The following is a 21,076-nucleotide window of genomic DNA, read 5'->3' on the forward strand; positions in this document are numbered from 1 at the left end:
CAGTTTCTTGGGAACCACAGAAACTGCTGAGTGCCACCATGCAGTAAGTCCCATAAACGCTGATGACAAAGCTCTAAAGCCCTCGCTCTCAAACAGGAACCCTGTGTCTTACCTTGCCCCCAGACTATTCAGCCAAACGGTCCCTGCATTTACTTTTTGAGTACAATTCAACAAGTCACTGCTCATTTCTGCATTCATCACAGTGAAGCCCTGTTCTCACCCCTGATTTATAAACAGACATGGAGTGAAATACTAAGCTGTTTGTTTCAGCCTGAGAGGACTGGGAGAAAAGGTGACATTATGCACTATTTTAAAAGCCATAAACCAATACCACTCAGAGTCCCAGTATAATGGGCATTACTACCATACCCTGATAAGTTACAGGATAAACATTGAAAGTATATTTACTTTGGATAAGAGGGATGCTGATCCATTAAACAGTACATCTCAGAAAGTAGAAGACATTTTGCCATTTTCTACTGTATTAAACTGCAGTTATCTGCTATCTATAAGAACAGGACAATGTCCTATCTTCCCATAAGAATTCATTTCTACAAATATCTTCTATTCAAGCTGGGTCGTTCATATTTTGCTCTGTGGAATGAAAGGGGGCATGGGCTGGGATTGCAGACTGCAAATTGATCACCTAAAGAAAAGAGCAGCTTCAAATAATCCACTACAAAGGAATAGCCTCCAAGGCACGTTTACATTCAGACTGGCTTTGATCACATATTTAGCCAGCATGAAGTGTACCTTAACATTAACCTCCACTTGGTAAAATAAACCTACTCATGTCCTTCAATTGTCAGCTCTTGGAGAGCAGAGCAAAGTAATGACTACTAAAAATAATAACAGGCTTCAGCCAAAGAAAACCAGCCTGAATTAGAAATCCAGTTTAGGTTATTGTAGGCATTCTTTTGTCTCTCAGGAGCAGGACAACTTCGACTGACCAAAGGGGGTGCTGCCTGTGAACTAATATCCACAGTATCTGACAGAGTTGTTGCTCTGCCTGACTGTTACTCTCTGAGGCAACATGTAGTTGACACTACTACCTGTTGTGTCTGACACAGCTAACTGAGGCCTTTCATTTACATCAGCTTGTGCTGGTTCAATTATGTAGAAGAGGAACCAGAGCAGAGCCAAGGAGAGGGGACTCCCTTGGATCAGAGCATTGCCTCAGCTGTACAGAAGACACAGAGCCTTTGGAAAAGCACAGGGATCTGAGCAGCATCTGATGTAAAGGCAGCCCAGCAGTAGCATTGCTACCCCAAGTTTGCTGCACTGTTAGAGAAAGGGCCCAGCAACAGCAAGATTAATGCAACTGGATCAAGGGAAGCAGATCATACCTTGTCACGAATTAATTTGGACAGCGCTCTAGTGTCAATCCCATAAAGTGCAGGCACCTAAGAAAACACAAGAAAAGGAAAAGTTAGAGAACAAGCGCTCAGACAGAGGAAGACAGCAGCCAGATCACTTTGGTGATAAGAACATGTCCTGCTTTAAGGAGCTCTGGTTTTTAGCAGCACTACTACAAAGTTGCCTCACTTCTAGTTCTTCACTTCTCCTCCCTATTCGTACTCATAAATAGCTTAGTTCTTGAAATCTGGCTTCTGCACTAAAAAGCACAAATTAAAAAGCTCACATGGCAAATATCTGTCTCATTTCTGAGCCCCATTTTGCCTTACTTATGAGCACCCAATCTTCCCAGCTGTCACAAGTCAGTGGCAATCTACTGACACATCCTTCACTCCCACAGCTTCAAATCAGTAGGGTTCTGGCAGCTAACATCTCTTGAGATTACAACCATGGCAACCTCTAGGAGCAGCACTAGAGAAACATTTGATGAGGGAATAGAATATAATCTGTATCATATCTATGGAGAACAAAACATTCCCATTTAATTAACATTCCTTCTGGACCTTGGAAATCTTGGAAATACCATTCCACCCTGAAAAAGAGAAATGGATAAAGAATCAGAGAACTATGGAACACTGAATGAGCCCAGTACAGACTGGTGAAGACATCCGAGGAGAAAAGTTACCAGCTCAAGCCACCAGCTCTTTCTCCTGTCCCATACATACAGGTCTGTTCTCATAATGATCGCTCACCTGTTCTTCTTGCAACCACTCTCCCAGGCTCCTAGCAGCCTGCCGGTGACTGTACTCATTGCTGTAATCCAGCACCAGCAAACCTGAAACCTGCAGAGAGAAGAAATGGCATTTTGCACTGAAAGATCACTCTGTACTTGCCCTGCACTTTCCAAGCTTTCACTATTCATCTGCTGCAAACCATTGCATGGACAAGACACGAGGCTAGGTAGACATGATATGGCTGCTCTTACATAACAAAAAGACAGCAAATCTGAGTTTTCACAGGGGCAGTGCACAAAACAGGTACTTGGCAAAGGGGTAAAGACTCCATGCACTGTCATGATTGTACCAGGGCCTTTTTATTTAGGAAATTCATAAAATAATGTGACTTCCAGGTAACCAAAGCTGCAAATTGCATTGAACTGAAAAAAGCACTTCTCATTAGAAAGAAAATGGAAATTTAAGACAAGACAAAATGTTTTGTCTTGATTCATTTTTTGTTTAAGAAAGCTTTTCCCTTTTAAGTGACATTTCATTTCAGAAGTCAGCTCCATTTTCCAGTGCAGTTAGATAGCTTATAAAGAAGACATTTCACCTCAGGACAGATAAATATTTCACTGGTTCTGCAAGTATGTGGTTTTGTTTCATTTTTCAGTACTGCCACCACTGCATAGACACAGCCCTGCTCCTAGCCAATATCCCCTGTCACCACAGTGTAAATACTGGTTCCTGCACTAGTACATAAGGCCCTCTCCACATAACTGTCACCTCCCTGTTTGCGGTAGTACAAGCATATAGAGAAAAGTCTCAGCATATAGAAACTTCTCATTCTTCCTGGCATTTGATCTCTCTGTGGCAACCAGTCCTGGGCAAACACAGATCCATATGAGGCAGAAAGGAATGAAGGAAATGTGGGGAAAAAAGTCATCCAGGACAGCAGTTCACAAAAAAATGCAGCATGTCTATCACTGATGGGAAATACACCACTTTCAGACAACACATGGCCTGGTACAGAAAGCAGGATGGATAATCTTTTGCCACCATTCCTCCAAAGGACAATATCCAGAAGAAGAAAAAGAAAGGCTGAGTATTATTGATTCCTTCCAACTTCTATGAGGGTACCATTAAACTCTTGTGCACACACAAACACACACAGACACACATTCTCAGGCTATTAGCACTACCCTTTGATCAGCTCTGCATCACCCTGTTACCTTGATCCCATCAGACTCCAGAAACCTCCTGAGGCCCATTTTGTCCAAAGCAGCCGTGTCAGGTACTCCACCATTCCCAACTATGGGGTTAGCCAGTGTAAGAATCTGTCCTTTGTAGCTGGGATCTGTCAAGGCCTCAGGATATCTAGATGATGAAGCAATAGAAGCAAAGTATGTTAGTCTGGAGTTGAAAGAGAAACAAAACAGCCAGTGAAAACAAGTCAGGTCTGAATGCCCATATGACTGACAGAAATGGTATTCATGTGAAAGCATTCTCAGTATAAAAGCAAACACATCTGTGAATCTGCCCTGACTTTGCCATCTGTGATTAAACATTTGACACTGAGAACAAGGAAAGTCTTTGGCTTCTCATGTTTCATTTAAGAAAAGCACAGGAGCTATTAACAAACTCATATTCCTTGAGATTTCACATAAGGTAAACAACTACATGAAGCGCAGAGTGACCACAGAACTGCAGTAAGTGCATGGCATATCACTTGACCCACAGATAACAGCTTGGGCTTGGTCATTCTTTGGGCACACCATGCAGGCATTACTTTGTCATCACTGTGTCCTTCCCTCCATGCAGCGTGAGAACTTGCCCCTACCAGAGGCAACAGCTCAAACTGAAGAGACAACAGAGCTGTGTGCCCAGACTTGGTCCCTTCCCCAGTCTGGAGCTTGCAGGTCTTGAGATGTTAAAGGCTGTAACTGCTCTTTCTGTGGGGGAGCAGGTAGACAAATCTATGCCTACCTTTTTGTCTGGGGATCAGGGAAGCAGCTATGAATCACCCTTGTGATTCCTCACAACTACTCTGGCCAGGTTCTTCCCTCATACTTGCTCTGTCAACAAACCCTGCCATGGTACCACTTCTGCAGCTTCTTCCAGCGGAGGCCTGGCCTCTCTTCTAGGCAATCTCCAGGTTCCCACCCACGGGACACCATACATTTCACCTGAGAAGACTCCTAAGTTCTTGGAATTTAGCTTGTGTACCTCTGATGAAGGCAAGTTGAAGGTAGTGTTTTGGGATTCAGCAGTCCACCCTGGCTACAAGTCCCCAAAGCCTGTCCTTATATCTTTACCCAAGGCAGAAGCCCCAGAAACAGCAATTTTGTTCAAGCACCAGCCTGAATACCCTTCTCAGCAAGGACAGATCTAAAAGTGTGGTGGAGTATTCTTCTGCAATGGAGGGTCAAACCTAGGATTTTGCAAAGTATCAGCTCTGCATCCAGCAGATCCAGTCTCACTTTCAACCCTGAAGAGGGGGACAGGGTAAACCTGTACTACATGTCCATGCTCCTATTCTTCAGCTTCAAATTAACACAGTCATTCACTTTCTCCCTTATACTGTTCCAGCAATCCATTAAACAATTGCTGTCTTTCAACCCAAAAGCAGCTGTAATTTACAAACAGATTAAGTTATCCACAAAAATGTTTAGCCAAATGCATAAAGACACTTCAGGATGAATCTGCCCTATAAAAAATATAATTTATTATTGTCATTATTGTTTAAACAATACATAATTGGCAACTCCAGCCATCTACCAGATATCAGCAAGTCACAAGGGACATTTTTATGGAACATTGGACTTACTGCCAGAAGATTAATTGTCAAGCATTGGGAAATCCTTCAACAGACCTAGAATGGTTGCAAGCAGATACAGACAACGCAGCACACCAGCCAGCTCTGAGAAATGACATGTCAAATGAACAACGGCCATGAAATATTTTCAGGTAAGCCTCCCCTGTTGTTCAAATCTATCCTTCCTGCTGCAGGTAAACAACCACACAAAGTGCAGTGTGATCACAGAATTGCAGTAAGTGCATGGCACGTGCACATTTGGCGTTACTGTCTCCTTCCAAGTCAATTACTTATGCTTCCAAAAGACTCTTTGTTAATGACAAAGCTAATGTAATTAACCTTTGCATGTTATTTGTAACCAGCAAACAAGGACAGAGAGCCATTGGGTTTGGCTGGGGTATGAAGGCACAGCTCTGCACTGAGACTCAATGCCCTTTAAACAGGCACAATGCCTTATGAAGCACAGAGGAGCAGATGGGAACATGAGTTCCAAAGATGCTGCAAGATCTAATCCTTGCTGTGCCTGCCCAAAGACCTGCCTGATTTCAGTAAATTCCTGTCAATCAGTTCTCTTTCTGGAATATCATGGGAAACACACACAGACTTATCAGAGGCAAATGCATTTACTGAGTTGTTTCAAACTTGGGAACTTTTTATGGGTTGTAATTCTTCTTTCTTAATTGGAAATCTATCTTCCTTTTTGTTCTTACACGAAACAGATGGCTGCAACACCAAGTTTTTTTCTTTTTATTTTTTTGAGTGAATGTTTCTGAAAAGTTCATCCTTATGCTTTTCTAATGAAAAGGCAACATTCCATCCCTAGAAGAGTGCTCTCTGCCCTCTATTCCAGGGTAATATGACAACACTTCAACCAGCTTTAGCTACTTCAAGCCTGAAAGCTGTATGCACATAAACTGATTTGCCTCCTAGTTCTATGACATGAGTCAGCAGGTGGGAGTCCAGATGAGGAGATGAAGTGCAGAACAGTGTCAAAGTACAAACAAACCAGTAGGCTACAACAAGGCTTTACCATTGGTCAGCTTCTGCTGTCTGTGCTCTATCTCCTTCCTCCAGAGGCCAGACCACACTGCTCCTCTTCCATCCAACCCCCTCTCCCACCATCCTCAGGGCTATTTAACCACTTTGTGGGAACGAGCTACATCTGCACATCGTCCATGTCAATCAACCCACTGCCGCTGAGGCAAGGCCACAGCTGCACATTATCAATGCTAATCAGCCCACTGCCTTCAGTCCTCTACAGAACGGCATATTAATCGTCCCAGTACAGAGCCCATGCTGACCTTGCTCACCATCTAGAAACACCCAGTTTACATAAAGCAGTGGTCTGAGGCTTAACAGTGGCCACAGCAAAATCACCCCTGAACTAGCCTCTTGCTCCCTGTACTGACAAACTGCCATGTGCCCAGACAGTCTGTAAAAGACCCCAAATCTTGGCACCTCCTTTATGCAGGCACCTAGCTTCTTACTGCATCAATCAAAAGAGGTAGCTGGGTTCCTATGGATACATAAGGTCTTGATCTTTGTGATCAGGAGCACTAGGCAAAGCTACAGGGTTTCTTTCACTGGACAACAATCCCTGGACTAGTAGCAGATCTGTCACTTTTATGATCTGCAACAATGCTGCAAACTCTTAACTTCCTCTTCTCCAAATCAATCAAGGTTATGTTCCTGGGGAGTGCTCTGAAGATACAAGCTTACATTTTCAATGTTCCCTCCATGCCCATATGCTCTCCAGCACAGAAGAGATCTCTTTCAGGGGCATTCTCTCCATATCACTAGAAAATGAGCAAACACAGCTTCTGCTGCCACAGTAACATGTGGAGAGAAAATTAATCCATCAGGTCCTCCTTGACTTTTGTGATGTGACAAGATTTATTGCCCATAATGTATCACTGAGAAGAGAACTCTGGTGCCCTCCATCATTCTGATCTATATTAAACAGTTGCTTGTTGGCAGGTATATTAACACAGCCAGTAATTAGTGCTGTCAAAATACTTAAATAATCGCCTCCTAATGCAAAACTTTGCAAACAGATTCCCCTCTGCAGCAATTTAACATTCTCACCAATGAGTTCATTTGAAAACTCATCCTGTGAGTACTGGTTTCTCCAAAGGAGACCAGAATTTGGGGAATTCAAGGCAGCTGGGTGAAGACAGCTATGAATGACTGCAGGAAAAGCTCAAATACCAATGACCTCAGAGCTGTCTCACCTCCCCAGGGGCACGTCACTCTCCTGACCAAAAGCCTCATTCTTCTGGGCAGATTTCCTCTGCTCAAGCAGTTCAACAAAAGCACCAGCAGTGTTTGGCTGCTATCCTATGTCAGCCACTGGCTTCCACCACTCAAGAGGACAGAAAGTCATGCTAGGTTAGGCACAAATCTCATCCTACCCTTTAGCTGGAAAGGGCACAGAGTTTAAATGAATCCTTAAGTGTGGTAAGAGCCAACAAATGTCATAAGAGATGGGTCATATAGGTGAACCTTGGGATTTTAAAATTTTGCACTTGGAACCAAGTTCCATTACCTAGAAGGCTGCAGATGTTTCAAACCTCTATATTTTATAAGGGCACTGAAGGGAGCACAAAGACAGCTCCTCTGCTCTGACTCAGCAGTGGCTGCATTTCACTGGGAAGCGATCAGGTCCCTACATGGATACCTCACTACCGTGGTTACTTATATCTGCCTTTAAAGCTGCTCATCACCACAAATGCTATGACACAAGAGGACTGCCTGAAGTCTCTTCATTAACTATCTTGCTCTGTGTACCCCTGGACCACAGTGTTTTCTTATACAGAACACTGCATGCTTGGATCAGGCCCCTACAAGCTTGCAAAAAGCAGCTTTCACACTTTAACAGGGTCCCATAGAAGTTGTGGTGCTTATATCTCATTTGCTTTTGCCTTACCCAGAAAGACCAGTGTTGAACACGACTTCCCCTGCTGTGGAGGATGGATAGCCAAAAGAATAGCCCTTCATCTTCGTCCCATCTTCCAGCACCAAGTTCGCTGTCTGAGCCTAGAGAAAGGCACATGAAGAAACTCAGACACAGGAGGAAAAGGTTTGATGTTTATACAAGTAACACTTGGGACACCTGCCTTTCATGCCTCACGTCGTAAGTATTCCTACTCCTCTCCCATTCCCAGCTGCCAAGACACTGTCCCTTTTACTAGTCTCCTGATGCTCTTCTTCCTTCAGTTAGGAAACACTGTGCTCCTAATGAGGCCAAGGCAGCTGGCAAAACCCACCGCAAGCAGAGCATGTGCTGCTCTTACTGTGGGATCACCCTTCTATATCACTTGGTTCATTTCTTCCACCCATTATATCTTGCAGTTAACCAATATCATAACTCCGTAGGGAAAGGATCACCTCTCTCCTCAATGTTTGCTCAAGGCTGGCTGCTGACTATGCTGGCTCTCATCCAGCCGTGACCTTTGATAGGTGCTTAACTTCTGTTGCAACTGTACAGCTAAGCTGCTAAAAATAAATGTATGCTTAGCTGGACTGATGTCAGGCAGCAAAATTCAAAATGTTAGTCCATTGTGCTTTAGTACTCAAGAAGAGAGGAACTTCTGGATCAGACACACTTGTAGTCTCAGTTACCTCAGGGGTAGGCACAAATTGTCCTGGAAGAGGTAGATAAGGAATAAGCAGCCTAGAGGAAAACTTCCCATAAAACTGCACCTTTTTCAGAGAGTGTTTAGCAGAACTGTGTCCCACACTAACTGTGGGATCCCTTACAGGCTTCATCACTATTTTACAGCTGAGGAAAATGGGACACAGAGAGTGACTTTTACAAAAGTCATTAAGAGATTCAGTGGCCTGGGTTATTGAACACACCAGACTAAACCCACCCTCTTTTGCCTCATTTGGAAACTAAACCTTTCTTAGCCTATCTGGGCATTGGATGGGAAACCACCTGGGAACTCCAGCTTCTATCAAAAAAAAAGGAGTATAAGCACAACAGAAATAACAGAATGAGTTGGGAGATTCCTTTAGACAGCAGGATCTCTAATGTCACGCAGGGGAAGACAGTGTAGGTAGAGCTGGAAATAGATTTGCCAATGAATTTCTGGGCTTTAAAGAGTTTGAACAATGAACCTTTTGGGCCCTGAGAATCCTCCACTTCTGGAACACTAGTGCCTCCTGGGCACAGAGCTGCAGTCAGAGTGACAACCAGTGCAAGAACCCCAATGGTCTGCGCCACAGGAGGTGTGCCAAGTGTGTCCACCAGGCAGCAGCTCTCACCATGATTTAACTTCATATTGGGTTTTTTTTTTTACAGAACAATTCTTCTTACTGGGATTTTTTCAAAGAAGAATCAAGATCGATTTGCTGTAGAAAGGAGCAAGACAGCTACTTTCCATTAGCCATAAATCAGATGAACAATCACAGCAAGGAGAAATTTTATTCCCAGCATTGAACATTTTGTAACAATCATGGCAAACACTCATCTAGAGCTCCTCTGCAGTTACAAATACTGCACAGATCAATTACTAATGTACTGCAAAACACACTAAAAATCAAACTGCACTGCCAAGTAATTGAATTCTGTGCATCTCAGATGCTTTTAGCTTTGCATTTTTTCCTCATTAATGTCAAACATCCAGTCATTCTCAAAAGGTTTAGCCATCATTTCTGAAACCTTCCTACACCATTGGGTGGGATAGTCAGCAACACCAAAATCCCGCCCCCCCCCCCCCCCCCCTTCCCCAGATATAAATACAGGTTTTGTGGCTAAACACCATAATTTAGCCCAAATAAAAATTAGTTTGGTCAGCTCCCTAATCTTACTAAGCCTCTCATTACAGATAGCTGCCACACAGTCAAAGCATTACAAAACACAGAGGTCGCCTGGGTGCCTCAGACTGGGCCTTGGACAGGACCTCTGCCCTTTGTGATGCCTGCTGAAAACCCAGCCCACACTGCTGACATGGGAGACTGACTGTAAAAACTGGTTTCTCTCAGCTTTGGTTTCAAGAGATAGATCCCCTTCCACCAGCAGGCCATGTATTTGAGTCCACCCAAATATCAACTCCAGTTCAAGACAGTCCTACCACCGGTTGGTACAAGTTGGGGTAATCACCTGAATTGCAGCCCCAACTGCAAACATAGCCTGGAAGAAACCTTCAGGAAGCAAAGTCCGCAACAGTGGAATGACCAGAAAAGTTAAGATCCATCTGACTCCTGAGGGCCAAAATCCAGAGTAATCACTGTGACCTTTAGATCCTCACCCTCACTATAGTACCTGACAGGAATCTGCATGTCTTCCTCCACCACTGATCACCTGCCCTTCTATACACCAGAACAGCACAGAAATAATTTCTGTTGAACAGAAGCCCCTGTTGTACTATTAGAGCCCCTATACAGTGTTCAGGTAACACAGAAGAATGTCCCTGAGCAATCATAACCTGCCTGCAAGTTCAGCTATACCAAGGCATAGATGTAAAAATGTTTCCTTCCCCTACTTGATTTATTATTCTTAATTAAGTGGTTGGTTTGTTTATTGAGCATTCTAGAAGCAATTATTCTTGCTTACATTTCCAGCGGAGGTGTTGCCATATCCCTAAGCTGCCAGCCTACCTTGTCTTTCAGTTTTGCTTTTAATGTGAAAAATGATTTACAGGCTATAGAGAAGGCTAGTTGGCTCAATCAGGGATTAGTTAGGAGAGGTTTTCACTTTCAAAAAAAAACAATAAGCAAGAAATAAACAAAAACCCCAGAGCTTCCATGAGCTCCTTTTGTCTCCACTCCTCTCAGAAGCATCCCCATGTAGTCTTGGATAAGCATCTGTTGTAGTCTCAGCTAAAATGCTTCTTAGAAACACACCTCCAATGTGAAACACATCATTTGCAATCTGATTTCTCCCTCCTACATGCCAGTAGCTTTACCTTTAGCAGAGTTCCTTGTGTTCCAGAGAGGCTGCAGGGCTCTTGAAGAGCTTTGAGGACCGAGATAGCTATCAGAAAGAGTCATGCTGCTGCTGTGGTACTGCTAGATTTTGTGCATTTTGTCAAAGCAACTTGAAGAGTTAACTAGTTAGGTCCCACTTCACTAAGCACTTCACACATGAAGTAAACAAAGCATTGTAGCAGTTAAAAAAAAAAAAAAAGGTAAAAACCGAGATTAATTTAGTTCCACTCTAGTTCCCTACTTTAGCAGCCCTTCCCATCTACAGGATGTAGTAGTAGTAGGAGTAGTAGTAAAGTAGTAAAGATCTGCAGCACAATTTGCTTTTTTCAGTGGGTCTGATATAAACTCCTGTACTGGCAAGTGAACAGGTAATTTTTCCTCTTTTCTACTTGCTTCACGGAGTAATTAGTCAAAGAAGTCAATTTTTTTCCCTCCAAAGAAATGCCTCAGTTTATTTGGCAAGGCCAAGCTGAACTCTGAACACTGGGCTGCTGGAGGACTATGAGTATGCCAAATACTGAAGCCAGGACGGGCACTGATGTATGGCAGAGACACGGATGGGACTTAATTTCAGTGCAGACCAGTTCATTTCCGTCCAGTAAGATGATGATAAAACATCTCTTTTCTAAGGCACATCGTGATTTCACACAGCACAACAGCCTCTGCCGCATTTCTTGGCACACAAATCTGGCTAGCTAAGTAACAGCCAACATACCAGAAGTGCAGAAGAAACCAAAAGCCACCAGACTTCTACAGAAGAAAGCTGGTGCAAGGAATGGGCTACATCCATTCTGTCAAGACCAAATAACCAGCAACAACAGAGGAGTTTTCTCTTTGATAGAAAAATGTCTCTTCTTGTGAGTACTATGCCATCACAGGCTGGAAAACTATTGGACGTGGCTAACAGTCAAGACTTTCTTTGCCAACCCTATATATATATATAAAATATATATATGTATAATTCTATTTTGGTACATTTGCTTCTGGCTAAAATTAAGATAAGATAGGGCAAGAATAATGAATGAATCAGAAGCCAGGTCAGTGTCTTGGGATACACCAAAGATTCACACTCAGGCTAACTTTAGGGAGAAGCTTTGGATTAGTTCTTTTACCATCCAAGCCAAAGACAAAGCAAAGCCAGAAACGCAACACAGGTACCATAGTAGAAAAGTCACAGCTCCTACAACCTGAACTCTTCTTAAGGCTGTTGACAATGCCACAAATATTTGTTTGGGACAAAAATCAAAGGGGGATGGGGGAACTGAGGCAGGTGAGGCACCTAGTAGAAGTCACTGAGCACCCAAGGAAATGAGCAGCCCTTCTCTCCCCTACAGCAGAAGCTCATTAAGTTCCCCTCGTCTCTAAGGGAACAGGCCCCGTTTTACCTCCCCTTCACTTTCATCTCCAGAGGGAGAGAAGCGGAGTAGCTTGTGACTGATCTTTCACCGCACCCATCCCTCTGCTTCTCATGCAGTCATTTTCTCAGTTACTTTCCACCTGCCTCAAAATATATTTGAAAAGCCTTTTAACAGTAATCTGAAATAGTTTCTAAAGCCAGTGCTCAAAAATTTTCCTTCTCTCCATCTCATTTCTACCTATATTTTTAGCTTGCTCCTAGTGGTTTTTGTAGCTCTCCCAATCCTCTCCTTACTGAGCCAGCTATACTGTTACAAGCCATCTATTTATTGCTCATACTACTCTTTACATCCCCATTTAACTACATTGGCCTCAGATGAGCACTAAACGATACGAGCTTTGAGCTGCAGTCTCTCTGCCCATTCCTGAATTATAAAGAAGCTTGATTACCTCAAAAAGAGTGATGCTAAGCACCCCTACAGAGACCCCACAGGAGTCTCTGATCTGGTCTCCGTGCCCCTCTTTCACTCGCGGATGCTCCATCTCTCTTTCAGAATGGAAGGGATGCACTAGGGAAATATGGACCTCTGAGTCCCCACATTTCTCACTGCTCACCTACAATGGTGTTTCCCGACACAGGCTGAGTTTAACTGAGCACAAAGCAGACCTGGCAGAAGAATTATTAGGCACTCTACTAAAACTGCCACCTCTCCCTCATGCTCTCTAATACTTTACTTAGCTTATACATAGGTTAGAAACATGTTTTCATTGTATTTTGTTATGGTCCCTAAAATAGCCCACTGAGAAAAAGCAATAAAAGGCAACTAAATGCTCATTTAAGCCTGCAATAATGGGAGAATGGGATCATTACCTATACTGCCATTAGCCCACACAACTTAATTACTTTGCATTTCACTCTTTCTCTGGACTTCTTACAAATATCTATTACCTCTAATGATGGCTGGAACACCAAACCCAGCCATAAGTCACTACTTGGTCACTTGTCCCAGAACTACAGTTAACTTCCACACGCTGACATGAAGTATGCAATAGGCTGGCTTTTTTAGGACCACTTATCCTTAAATTTTCCCTCAGGCCTGCTGCTTTACTGCTTGCATATGCGTAGTAGAGAGTCTCTTCTGCTTCTGTATGTCTCATGGAAAAAGGTGTATAAGCCTGTCACTTTCTTAAAGTAAAAGCCCCAGGCCAGGAAAGGTTCAAGTTTTTGTATCTCAGATTCTGAATTCAAACAGAATCACATGGCTTCTGGCAAAGGTGGCATTAAACATCTGACCTGAGATCTCAGGACCACAGGCTCTTAAAATACACCATATATCAGCCTTCTTACTCTCCATGAGTTCAAGTATCCACTCTGACAGCTAAAACTCAAATAATCAAGTCTAATAAGGAAAAAAACATTGTCAATGCCAAGGCAGAAGATGTCACATAATATATGTCAGAAAGACACTTCTCTGGGGCTGGCTGGCTAGCCCCACACCTTGTGGTGAGCCAGCCAGTCACAGTGCCGGTACAAATGCTCCGCCAGACTCAGCATTCAGGTGCACAGTAGTTCTTGGCTGCCCTGCAATAGATCCTGTCATACACCTTGAAACAGAAATAAATTCATTCTGACCCACCTCGGGTGTCTTTGCAATTGTTAGGACTGAGGTTAAAATAGCTCCCAATGGTTTCTCTTGGCATTGCTTTCTTAACAGGTATCCATTCTCCTTGCCTTCAGCATTGGTGTCGTTGGTTTTAAGCAATCACTTTTTAGCTTTACAAGCACAGAATTAGGTAGATGTTAGAACAGCTGGTATTGTAACTCCATCAGAGTAGGACAGCAGTCTTCCATGAACATGAAACTTCCTAATTGGATGCCTCAACCTTATGAGATATGACTTTGTAAGTTTGTCGTCGTGCAGTCCTTGAATGAGTGACAAAACATGTACCTAACACCATCAATCTGTCATTTAAGATACCAAATCCAAACTTCAGATGCTAATCCATCAGCATAAGAATGCAACAGATCCAGCCTACTGCAGGTGCCTACGAGAATTATCCGGGGATGTGTAAAGAAAGATGATGTCTCATCAAAAGCTGAACCAGCAATCCTAACCATGGCTACCAAGCTTCACCAGTGGGAGATGCCTTTTACTGCAGCAGACTTATCACTGCTGACTGAAGCATCTTTTAACTCACTTTGAGCATCACAAGGTTTAAACTGCTGTACTCTAGAGCATGGCAGATATAACTGAACCAGCTCCAAAAAGCAAGAGAGGTATCAGAGGCAATAGAGACAAGCAAGGATGCCATTCCAGCAGTCCTGCTCAGTCAGCTTGACAGTTTCTAAAACCCTGGTGAACTTGAATGTACCTTCATAGACTCCTGTTCTACAATACATAGCAACAGCTTACTGATGCTACAGGCCATCCCCAGCCATAAACCAAGTAGCCAAGTATGAATCCTGTCCCCTAGACACTGTGACACTTGTCAACAGCACCTCTTAGTGCATTCACAGGTTCCACTCCTCCAGCAACACTGGCAGTAAAATCATCTCCATTTTCTCCTATCCCATTTCAACTTGAAGCACAAATCCCAAAGAGAAAAGATTGTTCAAACTGTGTCACAGTTTGTTTTGTCACACCAAGAGACACTTTCTAGCCCAGTCCCAAGATTTCAAAATGGAACAGTAAAAACTGGCACCCACCCTGGAAGATGTGAGACAGCATGGCCCCACTTGAGGGCTCTGACATAGTTTTCATGTGCAGTCAGTGCCAAACCAACATAGCTTCACCAGTCTGAGGAACAACCAAGGAACTTGCTCCTCAGTTCAGACCCCTACTTCCTCTTCAAATGGTGCAGCTGCAGAAAGTGGTAACCATAATGGCTTTCTAATTCACAAGTAGGACTCCTGTTGTCAACACAAGGATGAATAACTTCCTTCTAAACCAGATCTGATTACACAGTCAGGATCAATCTGCTGGGAGGAAGATTACTGTGCTGTCTTTTAAGACCGTGAACACAGTAATGGTTCATGCCTGCTGGGCACTCTCAGGAAGGAGAAGACAGGTCCATTAGCAAGAACACTAGTCACAACACAGGTTCTGCTTTTCAGTGCAGGTGAGATAATGCTGAACTGAGAACTCATATGCTGAAGGAAAGGATGAAAATAGGGATGACTCTTATGCAGTTTTTCTTTGCAGCCAATTTTTGTTTAAAAACTAATGGGTCTGTTGCCAGGAGCTGAGAGAATTCCTGAAAAAATCAGTAGCTGTGGGACAGGTAAAAGAAATCCTAGTCCTCCATGGACAGAAATAATACTGATCAGCACTCTACTCCAACCTGCCAGGTAAGGTGGCATCCACTGGGTGTCCAAGTCTAAGAGCTCTTCCCCACCACCTGTTGAAACATCACTCCTCTGGTTGCCAATTACAGCGTTGATTCAAGAGGATACACATGCAAGAGCACCTTTTCAATGCAAAGCGCATAGTGACAAAACACTGCCAGGGCTACAGAATTCACCCAGAAAGTCCCATTTACACCACTGTACTCTGCCACACCTACATGAGTTACACTAGCAAAGCTGGTCAAATGCAGCTCTTGTAACAACAGACAAAAGTTGGGGAAATGAGCTAAGGGGTTCCAGCCCCAGTAAATCAAGAGCTGGTACACTGATGCATTCACAAAGGGTTGTCTATCTCTCCAATTACTCTCAGAGTCATCACGGTTTCCAACATATTGAAAATGGATCCTTTGTGGATCCAGTAGGATTAATCACATGCTTCATGTGATGCATTTTTTTAAATATCTAGCTGATTCATGCTCATACGGACTGAAAGATCTGCTCTGTTAGCTATCAGCCCTATAGAACAGTGGGGTGTTTCTAAAGAAAATACCATATAATAATTAACTGAAACCCCGAACATCCACTTTTTGGCGCAATTTATCCTATAATTTCCATTCCAGACTACACAAAAAGTGTGTTTGCTTAGCTAATAAAACTATTTAGCCAAGCAACCCCCTTGCTTAGAGTTCAGACAAATCTTTGGTTCAATCTTATTTGTCTAGGTAAGCCCTGTTATCTGCAGCAAGCTATCTCTCAGCATGCCAAACATATCTGTTAAACCACCACAGCTCAGTTACTGTTACCTTGATGCTCAACAACCTGGTACCAGTCCTTGAGAAACTCCAATCTTCAGCAGACGCATTGCAAAACTCCAATCTGCCTTTCAAAGTCTTCAGCACTTTGCAAGCTGTCAAAATTCTTGTCATCTTGAAAGCTGCTGCTGAGTCACTGAAGTTTAAAGAAAACAAGACAAAACAAAAATCTGCTTGTATGTATTTCTTTGAAATTTGGTGCAGACAATATACTCTTGCAGATCACAGGGAAAGAGAACAGAGACACAGCAGGTGTGCTGGACTAACTGTACAGCACTGCCCTACACCTTCCCATTTATTCTGCCACTAAAACTCTCTGGTGCAGCCCCACCTCCTCCTGCCCCTCCTCAGAGGGGTGCTTGCTTAGACACCCTTGCAACACTTTTCTTCAGGTTGGTCTCTGAGCACTGTTGTAGGGGTTGCACCACAGGCCAGACACTAGCTCTGCCTGCTGAAAGACAGCAAACCCTGTCAGAGAAATCCCACCCACAGCAATGAAGGTAGTCCTCACACTCCGAAACAAACACTTCACGTTTCAGTAAGAGACAAGGAACAGTACCACTTGTTCTCCTAATGGCACGTGGTCTAGGCAAATTAAAAGTCTCTTCATAGTATGCTTTTGAGTGCTCTCCAATGTGTGATCTGGGGTCCACACATCAGCTAGTGAGACAGCCTGTGACTGCTACAAGCTTGTATACTTGTACTAGAAGAAGTAAGCAGGAAGACAAGTTTCTGTGGAAAGCTGTAGTCTTTTTATTCTGTGTTTGGAGAGTACACAGTCACCAGAAGCCCTAGAACACGTCCCAAAGTGCTCCCCCTCCCCAAATAAATGAAAAGGATATCACCAGCAAAAATAAACGGCTGCAAAATAAAAACATCTTTTGATAAAATTTCAATCGACAGCAGCTGAAATAAGGTGAAATGCTCCATATGTTATCGCCTGACTACACACCTCTGTGACTATCACTTATTTCCTATAACCCTACATATAGTCCTCAAACAGAATCATGTTCCTCATTAGCCAGGCATGAAAATGCCTAATGAAGACAAAAGCTGTGGGAGAAACATGCACTTTATTATTCTTCAAGAGCTAAAATGGTGAGGCATCTTTTCAAACCCAAGTGGATCAAAGCTTCAGTTAGCTCAGAGCAAGAAAGAAAGAAGAAAAAAAAAAAGGTATACAAACTTTTTTTGCAGCTGGCAACATATTGTTGCAAAGAATTTAGATGACCTTTTATAATCACTGACAGCAATAATCAAGACTTTTTTGTGTACAGTGGTTTGAGATTAGTCTAAATTGATGTCAGTATCACATAAAAATATTTCCTGCATGGCTCTTACAGCTCCAGGTCGAACCGCCATGCACATAATAAAAGACAGAGATGAGAGGGCAATGGGTTTGGGTACCTTCTGTGATGTGGAAAGCTTATTGAAGACTTGGAAGAGAAACACATGGGAAATGCGCCTGAATCCAGATGATAGAAAGAGGCAGACAGAAACAGGGTGGAAGACAGACTAGGTATAGAGGAGCTCACTGCTTTAACACAAGCTTTGCAGAGCTAGGAGAAGCCAACAGTGTTCCCTGGTAACTTCGTTTAGGAAAGACATAACCATTTTTCCTACAAGAAGATACCTGATGATCATTCTGATTCATAGGAGCTTGAGAGACAGAGATTTCACTTTTTGCAAACAAACAGACAAAAAAAATACAGGGAGCTGAGAAATGTTTTTGTTAACTTTTCCTCTATTTGCTTGGCTCTAGCCTGTAATGATCCAGGTTGGAGATACACACAGAAAAGGAGACATACAGAAAGCAAAGGCATGCTTATAAGTGAATGGATTGCAGAGACTATACCTTGTACTATAAAGGTCACCTTAATATACAAATACATGGGCACTCACACATGCAATTCAGAAGCCAGCTTTCTTCCAAAGTTGCATTTCATATTATGTTAGCTTTACACTGCCACAAATGTCATATATTGCATTTGGAAGGTTACAAGCACTACCTTTTGTTATAGCTATACTGAAGGGCAAGTTCGACACCCCATTTCACTCTCTACCAACATCAGGAAGTTACTTTGGCTATACAGGTGTCTGAACCAGAACCAATCCATGCTTGCAGTTTCAGCACCGTAACTGCTAATTCCTAAATACCCCCTTCTCCCACTAAGTTTCAATGTGGCTGCACAATAAGGCAGATGGATCCAGCTAATTTTCTTTCACCAGGAGGCCATTCATGAACACAGGGGATGAGCGAGCGGGAAAAGGCCATGTCTTTTGGCAGAGCAGCATCTTTTCCCAGGTAAAAACAACTGCATAACCACATCATGAACTGGATTCAGTTTGTCAGGGATGTGCGGTACACACACAGATCTAACGTCGCAGCTGTATAGTAAGGATGAAATGCTATGGGGGAACAACAGGCAAAAAACTACCTTCCTTCCTCACCTCCACAGCAAGGATGCTCCTCTGACCACTGCTATAGATGCGACCCTGCTGTCTTCCCTTTTTTTCAACCATATATTATCAAAACTGATTAAGCTCACCTCAGACGTCCTGAGATTAGGAAGGTTATCCCTCCAGCGTAAGAACGACCTTCCTTTTTAAAGCCTCCACCATGACAGAGGAACTCCCCTCTGCCAAAACCAGTAAAAAACATCCAAGCTGTTTGTCCCACTACCAATGTGCTAAAAAGAGGTGATGGACTGTTGACTGTAAGGCCAGAAAATATATCAGGTATTCCTGAGAGAAGCCTCAGTTCAGAAAAATCTGTCAACATACAAACAAGCCTTCTGTGGTTTGGACATATCTTAAGTTTGCACTTAGCTTAACATAAAGACCAGAAGAGGTAGAATCACTGAGAAACAGGGAAACAATATGGAAAAAGAAATCAACCATAGAAGACTGGAAAAAGGAGAGCAGAAACCAATGTCTTTTTGGAGATGCAGCCACACTACCTGAGCTTAAAACTTGCCTGCCAGTACATGACTTGCAATCATATTGTCCCTTCAGGAAAGAAAGTTTGGGCAGCAGCTTGGAGGAAGGACACATATCAGGGAAATCAGTAATGTAAAACGATGAGGGTGGAATACTCACTCAGACAAGAACAGTTCAAATGTTGGAGGGGGAAAGGGGGAAGTACTCACAACATGGGCTTCCTTAACATGGTCTTGGACTTGGCATAGCTGTTCAGAGAAAGACAAGCTGCCTTTTGTTTCACATTCATCTATGCTCTACCGTACACAGATAGGGAGTAGGACAAGGAGAGCAAAGTGCTCATTAAAATTAGCAGCTTTTTCTTACTGTTTACAAGTGAAGGGACCAGAAATTAAATTCATCACACAGTCCCACTGTACCGTAAAAATCAAACAAAATCAGTGGTCTGTGGCTTTGTAAATCCCCAGGGCCAAGATAATGAAAGTAAGCTAAGTGCCTACATTTTCAGAGGCTTAAACCAAACTGCTTGATTTTCAGAAGAGAAGTGCTCAAAGCACTTGAGGCTCTGCTTATGCGCCCCAGGACTGGCACCCCAAAATGAAAGCTCCCAAAGCCGTTCATCACAGCTGGGAACCTCTGCTATAAGCAGCCAAGCTATGTAGAACTTTTCATTTTCAAGTTCATTGTAAAATTGCAAGATATTTCCATTCTTACTTGAAAGACAAAAGATCAGGGCCAACTTGTGGGTGTGTCAGCCCAGATTCACGTCAATGCAAGTCCCAAGTAACTGCCTCCAGCTCAGTGAAGCTCCAGTGAAGTCTCCCCTGGACTGGAATCAGTATAACAAGCAGCCCATGTGAATGGATTGGACTTTGCTTGTAGATGAGATGAGAGAGGAGGGTTTTTTTCTCCCCAAGTGTTCTTCAAATGCTTTTGGAAATCTCTCCTGCCATCTGTCAGGTTGTCTCTGATTTCTGACCACCTTGCCTTGCCTCAGCTAAAACACATTTCAAAAATAGAGTGGAAAAGCAGAATAGTTGAAGGTGCCAGCAATACTGAAATTTTCTGCTGCCACAAGGAACGAGACGAATACTCTCCTCCAACCCTACAGCTAGCATGAAAGCCTTCAAAGTGGTTTGGAAACCCTGTTTTCCATTTTCAAGGCAAGTTCCACTTGCTTCCCAAGAAACTTGGGAAGAATTTTGAAAGCACCTGAAAAATATTAAGATTTGCCATACATTTTCTAATTGGGTGTTAGTTATCAAGCAAGATCACCACAGTGGATACAGCATTAAGTTTGATCTAAGTAACAATTTTTGTTCACAGCATTCCGCTAACAACCCTATCAAGCCCCATTACCTCAGAGGCCATAACTTACTTTTTTTGCTGTATGTTGCGGGGGCGGGGGGGGAAAAACTGAATAAACTGAAGTATCTTGTTCACACGCAAATGAACTAACAACATCCAGGCATCCCCTGTCACCTGATCCTCTTGGATTGCTGTAGGAGAGAAAGCAAGCTCAGTTACGCTTTCAGGTCTGCTGCTTTGAGCCAATCTCAGATCAAATGAAGCATTTCAAGCAAAACCCACAATGTTTAGAAAATGCAGTAATTGTGATGCAAAGAGCAACAAGCCAAGAACTGCAAAACTAAGGCTGATCTTCACCTGAGTATATGGAGAGAAACTGAAAGGAATAAGAATCAAGTGCATGCCTTACCCCTTGGCTTTCCTGAATTCTGTTACTTAAGCCACAGCCAGAAAGTGGGTTTTTTCCACGTAGTTTGTTCTATTTTAGAGGAGGTCT

General features: G+C 43.0%; 1 protein-coding gene across 1 annotated transcript in view; it reads right to left on the reverse strand.

Annotated features, from left to right (window-relative positions):
• CPS1 (carbamoyl-phosphate synthase 1) overlaps positions 1 to 16,562 on the reverse strand; it is a 99,984-nt gene extending 83,422 nt beyond the window's left edge. Inside the window, exons 1-5 of the mRNA XM_005441511.3 lie at positions 16,324 to 16,562; positions 7,814 to 7,923; positions 3,305 to 3,449; positions 2,109 to 2,198; positions 1,347 to 1,403 (exon numbers count right to left, since the gene is read on the reverse strand). Of these exons, the coding sequence (XP_005441568.2) occupies positions 1,347 to 1,403; positions 2,109 to 2,198; positions 3,305 to 3,449; positions 7,814 to 7,923; positions 16,324 to 16,446 (525 nt within the window). The 5' untranslated portion in view covers positions 16,447 to 16,562. The remainder of the gene's footprint in view (positions 1 to 1,346; positions 1,404 to 2,108; positions 2,199 to 3,304; positions 3,450 to 7,813; positions 7,924 to 16,323) is intronic.
• Between the last annotated feature and the right edge of the window lie 4,514 nt (positions 16,563 to 21,076).

This window comes from Falco cherrug, chromosome 8 (assembly GCF_023634085.1).
Source record: "Falco cherrug isolate bFalChe1 chromosome 8, bFalChe1.pri, whole genome shotgun sequence".
NCBI lineage: Eukaryota > Metazoa > Chordata > Aves > Falconiformes > Falconidae > Falco > Falco cherrug.